This window comes from Morone saxatilis, unplaced genomic scaffold, assembly GCF_004916995.1.
Source record: "Morone saxatilis isolate NCDOM2014 unplaced genomic scaffold, NCSU_SB_2.0 Contig3, whole genome shotgun sequence".
In the NCBI taxonomy this organism is placed as follows: Eukaryota; Metazoa; Chordata; class Actinopteri; family Moronidae; genus Morone; species Morone saxatilis.
In genome coordinates, this window is record NW_023339873.1 from 23,892,516 (window position 1) to 23,898,356 (window position 5,841).

General features: G+C 40.9%; 1 protein-coding gene and 1 long non-coding RNA gene across 2 annotated transcripts in view; one reads left to right on the forward strand and one right to left on the reverse strand.

Moving 5' to 3' along the window:
• Positions 1–5,841, forward strand: part of syne3 (spectrin repeat containing, nuclear envelope family member 3) — a gene marked incomplete at its 5' end in the record, with an annotated part of 48,126 nt that overhangs the window by 24,380 nt on the left and 17,905 nt on the right. Inside the window, 2 exon segments of the mRNA XM_035673968.1 lie at positions 1,756–1,928; positions 3,852–4,425. Of these exon segments, the coding sequence (XP_035529861.1) occupies positions 1,756–1,928; positions 3,852–4,425 (747 nt within the window).
• LOC118337103 overlaps positions 1,803–5,841 on the reverse strand; it is a 35,791-nt gene continuing 31,752 nt past the window's right edge. Inside the window, exon 3 of the long non-coding RNA XR_004797138.1 lies at positions 1,803–1,932. This is a non-coding gene — a long non-coding RNA (uncharacterized LOC118337103). The remainder of the gene's footprint in view (positions 1,933–5,841) is intronic.

Here is a 5,841-nt window from a genome sequence, read left to right on the forward strand (position 1 = left end):
AGATCATCACAAGATGGTCCTTTTTAACTTCATTGTTGCAGAAGAAGCAACACCCCGCTTATCCATGCACACATCATTGATGAGGTTATTAGAAAGATCAGCTGTATGTGAGATAACTGGTATGGAGAAATGTGCTTCTGATATGAACAGCCAGGCTCGTGCCAAATTGACAATGAATGGGAAGTGTGGGAATGATCCTAGGGACATGTACAGTAGTACCAGAGGTAGGCATATGCCAAAGTGGGATGGAGCCGGAGATAAAGAGACACTCCAACTTTTAAAAAAAATCTGCTCTGTACTCCATCCAAAATCCTTGTTGGTAGGATAAACTGTGCGGTATGACACTAAAAAGCTGGTTTACCAGACATGGAGCCAAATAGAAAGATACTTTATTTTCATTTCATCTCAGTCAATCTAGCTTTTCAGACTAGATGCGAAATGTCTGTTTTTTCCAGAGCTGTGAACAGAGTTTTTCAAAGCTCAGTGGAAAAGTGTATATGGTCATATATAACTGTATGTGTACGTGTCGTCAAGTGAAAAGGTCTTGGAAAATGATTTCTCAAAAAGAGTGGGAACTCTGCCATTTTAGCCCCATTGAAACTGAAATAGCGCTTTAACACAAACGGATGTAACACACGAATGTGTTCTTGAGAGTCCCGTTTATGAATAAAAAACTACCACCCATCTTGTCAGACTAAAACAGGCACCAGGAGTGCACCAGAGAGGAGAAATAAATCCAGTTCAGGAAATAACTCTGTTAGTTCAGTGTGTTTGCACACATTAAACAGCTGGTGCAGAGCCATATGTACAATTCACTGACAGGAAATGATGTGCTGAAGTTTGAAAGCAAAAATCAAACTCTTGAGTGAGTTTTGCAAAGCTTCATTCAACAACCTGAGATGTTTTGGTCCTCTTGTTTCTTTGGTCTAAAGCATCACAGCTGAGCTAGTATAACACATGAATGTGTTGTTTACTGACTGTGTGTTACCTGAAATAATTTAACCCCTTGATCCCAACTGATGCAATTTGAAGCAGCCCTCCATCATCATACAGACATCAAACACATACTGCTGAAACCAGAGCTTATTCACTTATTTGTGATAGCAGTGTCTTCAGTGGCCCATGAGAACAGACATCCAGAACTTTAGTTAGAACTCACTGAATTAGGTATTCCACATAACTTCAGATGGTGCCCTCAGTATCAAATGTAATCCAGTAATCCTCAGAATGTCTTATCAACAGGGCACTTATTAGAGCCTGAACAATGTGGGGTTTTTATGGAAGCACATGTGACCAAAAAAAAGGATTCTATAAGTCATTGTAATGACAGCCTCAAAATATTGACTTAGCATCTCAGTATAATGACTTAGTTTCTCATCTCTTTTTTTTTTCATCACATTGGCAGAAATGGGCTTCCATAGATTTTAGAGGCCGATATCAATTTTAATACATTTTAAAATTCACACGTTACCAATATGGTAAGTTTTTATGTGAGTTTGAATGAAGACCTTAACCAAGTACCCAAAGATACTCAGGAGGCTGCTTTCTTTACCAAAAACTTTATTAAAGAGTATTAAAGTTAAATATTTTTTACATGTTAAAGAATTGAACATATACTCTGTCAAACATTAACACAAATGAACTTGGTGGTAGCTCTGATGTTGTTGCTGCATGATAAAAGCAGTCTGACTGTTAAGCCTCCGTGCTTTTTGGACTCTCCCACCGTGTACATTAAAGTGCTGTCTTTGTCCACAGAGAGCACTGGGAGAGTTTCCAGAGAAGGAGCTTCAGCTGCAGCAGATGGAGGTCCAGGGTCAAGGGGTTTTGGAGAAGACTTCAGAAGAGGGACAGGTCCACATTCGGCGAGATATAAAGCGCCTCCAAGAGTCCTGGTTGGCCCTGTACAACATGAGTCTCAATCTTCACAGGTACCTGAAAAAATGAGGATAGTGAGTGTTTCTTGGCTTAGTTTGGTGTGCTTAGTGTGTGTAGGGGTGTGAGGGGTATTGTATCGCGATATTATGTTTTGTAATTTGTATTAGTTTTCAAAAACACTTTATACATTTTTATGTATAGACACATATGGGGGTGAATGTGTTTCACGTGTTCATTATACAATGACAGTTTTCCTAAATATATTGCCTTGCTTAAAGTATTGCAATATATCGCAATATATTGAATCATAACCTTGTGATACATATCAGATCGACAGATTCTTGCCAATACACAGCCCCAAGTTTGTGGTGACTACTATTTATTACTACTAATATTACTAAGACTACAATAAAACTCCTACCTCAGTTTCACTGGTAACTCTGACTCCCTGTCTACACCAAGCGCATAGTGGAAGCAGCTCACCAGCAGCAGCAGGTTTAGTCCTCCATCGGTCTCTACGAGTGATGGGCAAGTTGCTTGATAAATGTAATCAGTGATCATGTGTGAAGAAAACAAAACTTCATACAGAAAAGGGGAAACTCAGCAATCCTTAGAAAGGTCAAGTCTCAAAACTCTGGTCTCCCCACACCTGTTCTCACTGTGTCTCCTAATCCGTCCAGCATGCTCCTTTTCAACTAGCACTGGTTTTGTGACTAGTTTTAGCCCACCAGTCATCTAAACCGGGCTAATAGAAAAATGACAATTTGTTGTACATGACCATCTACTTCATGTATATAAAGTAATCTAGTACTTTCTACCCTTTTAGTATTTATTAATTTGCACAATTTGTATTTGTTTGGAATCTACAGAACACTTGAGTCTTATGTAGACATCAAACACCATTGTTGCTTTTTATATATTTTTCTATATACACCTTTCTCATCCACTTGTATGAACATAATTTTGTTCAACTTTGTCGTCCTTGTTTTTGGCTGTATGTCTATTTATTGTTCTGTGTGTAAGGTCAATGAGAGCAACCTAAAGCCAGAGTCGCTGTATGTATACATGTCAAGGAACGTATAAATTGCCAAACTGTTGTTTTTACATAACAGACACATTTTCAGAGACACAGTCGGGGTGTGTGTGGCCCTAGGTGACACTGGGTCCTTCAATCAGTCCCTCCAGGATTTTGAAGGGTTTTTGGGGGAGATTGTTGTGATCTAAAACTCCTAACTTCATGGCAGCTTTACTAAAAAAATTGTAATACCATGTGGTGATGCTTTTAGGCATTTTTTGCAATGAAATTGTGGGAGACGATGAAAATTAGTTGCATTTCTGTTGTATAATTAATTAAAAAAATTGAAGGCAGGTTTAGTGACCTTCGGCTTAAGGTTTTGCTTGGGGGGTGATTGGTGAAAGCCACAAGAATCTACGATTAGTCACGTGTGTAAAAGTCGCTGTGATTGGACAAAATTGCAAGGTTGCGCAGAATTCTTGGGGATTGGTTGAATTTGTGCTAATTGTTGCAATCGCAACAATGCAACTTCCTGGAGGGACAATTAATGTAACCACCAAGAAACTGTGAAAGTATGGTTTCAAACTTAAGTGACTGGTTTGTGGCGCTTGGTTTGACAAAATTAATACCACAAGCTCCAGTTACTTGATGTCTACAAAGCTTTCAGACCCATTTCAAATTGAGATTCTCTTGTCTGTTTCTAAGGTCAAGAATAAACACTGAAGCTCAGTCACTTGAGTGACTTGTTGTGGTAGAAAATATAAATTATAAATGCACACATATAAACAAACTGATCTCAGGTTTATTGCTGCTTGAAGTTTTATGTCAGGAAAAAAGCTGCATAGAGAGAAGATGCATTAGAGGAACGTTGCTCCTCTGTTGTTCAGTAGTCTCTTTTTGTGATGCATTAGACATCCAAGATGCTGAGTTATGAAAACTTCTCTCTTTCTTTCTCTCCCAGGCTGCTGAACAGCTCCACAGAGCAAAAAGACACTGACTTATGGAAAGTCATAGGCCAACAAGAAGTTAGGACAGCAGAGGTGTTTGGAGCCATGGCTACCTCTGGGCCTGGAAGAGGAGGAAGCCTGGAGGGAGAGGCAGGAGAGGGGGTGACGACAGGGCAGGGTGGGCGGCCCCAGGGCCATAGTGAAGGTCACTTCCTTCTGACTGGACAGGACAATGAACATGTCAGCCCATCAAGGACTGATAAGGATGGTAGGCGCTCCTTTAAAGGGGACGAAGTAGGTTCCTCTGCTTTGAGCATTGGCGGGAGAGCCGTCCAGAAAGTTTCCAAAGACTCCACCGCAGATAGAAGCCCCGACAGTGATAAATCAACAGGAAGCCACAGCAGCATCTGGGCCAGAGACAGAGGGGCAACAGCTTTTAGCACAAAAGTCAGCTATGGTGAGGAAGGAAGAATGAGCTCTGAAGAAGGCAGCATGGAGGCAGGGGAAGGCCAGAGCCGAGGAGAAGGAGCATTCATGGTGTTCAGAAGGGACCTAGCCAAGCAAACAACACCAGTGCAACACTCAACGGTATACTGTGTATTCCAAAGTGTTCATATTTCTTGCTCCTTGGTTAACTTTGTAGAGTTGCAAACTATTTTTCAAAGCTATTTTTCTCTGTAAATTTAATAAATAATTAAGTTTACTTTTTAATTATAAACTCAATGATCCTCTACACAGAAACACAGGAGTCTCCTGGGAAATTTAAAGGGGAACTTCGGCAGATTTTTACCCTAGTCTTGATCACTAGAAGTCCCCGAGTACTGTCGATAGGAAAAATAACGACCAGAACTGGTTCTAGCAAACTGTCTGGAGATCCTGCAAGCTAATGGCCAGAGCTCCAGTTAGTTATAATTAACACTTCTTGGGGGGCATCTGCTAAAGAGTGCCTTTTTGCTCCTCTTAACAGACACAAAAGTCATTAAAATTGCTGTGCAACATGATCAGGGCCCTTACGTGCAACAACATGCCTTTTGCCCGCTCGCTTTCACCGAGAGCCCTAGAATAATCGACACGGAGATAATGCCTTCGCGACGAAAAAATTTTTATTTCCCCTCAAAATGTCCATGTCTTCACACACTACTTCTCGATTTGAACACTTCCTGCAACAATTCAATTTCTTCTTCGTGCGTTTTTTACCTCCAACAATTGATAATCCCACGGGACTTTCAGCCGCATACACTTGTTGTAACACGCAGAAGAAGAAGAGAGTGGAGATCGTGAGGTGTTCATAATTTTACTGCCGGAAATCCAAACGAAGAAGAAGAAGTAAGAGGAAAAGGAAGAAGGAGTGTTCACAAGGGAAGAACTTGGAGTAAGAATAACGTAGTTGTTGATCTATGTGGAGAAAAATGTTCGCGTTTTTTCCCAGTGGGGGAGGGATACTGTTCTTTCCTCGATCTCCACTCTCTTCTTCTTCTGTGGTTACCTGATTCAGCTAATAACTCCAGAGGTGTGAGCGCTGAACATGAAACGATCACCGATGGGATATTATCACTCATTTCGGTTGAGAAGAGGAAAAATTTACTGCGGCGCCAGGCCAGTCGAAGCAGGAAAGTATTATTGCAGTGACAGTAGCACAATCGGAGAGTAGTGTGTGAAGACATGGACATTTTTGAGGGGGAAATAAACTTTTTTTCGCCAGCGAAGGCATTATCTCCGTGGTCGATTATTCTGGCTCTCGGTGAAGCGAGCTGTGGAAAAACAGGTTAGGCGGACTTACTGTTTTGTACGGTTTCTGCACAACGTATGAGTTGGAAAAGGCATGTTGTTGTCATCGTAAGCCTGATCATGTTCACAGACATTTATACAATTACATTTGTGTCTGTTAAGGAGGAGCAAAAAGGCACTCTTTAGGAGAATGCCCCAAAGAAGTGTATTTATAACTAACTGGAGCTCTGGCCATTAGCTGCAGAAACTCCAGTTTGCCATAGAACCAATTCTTTG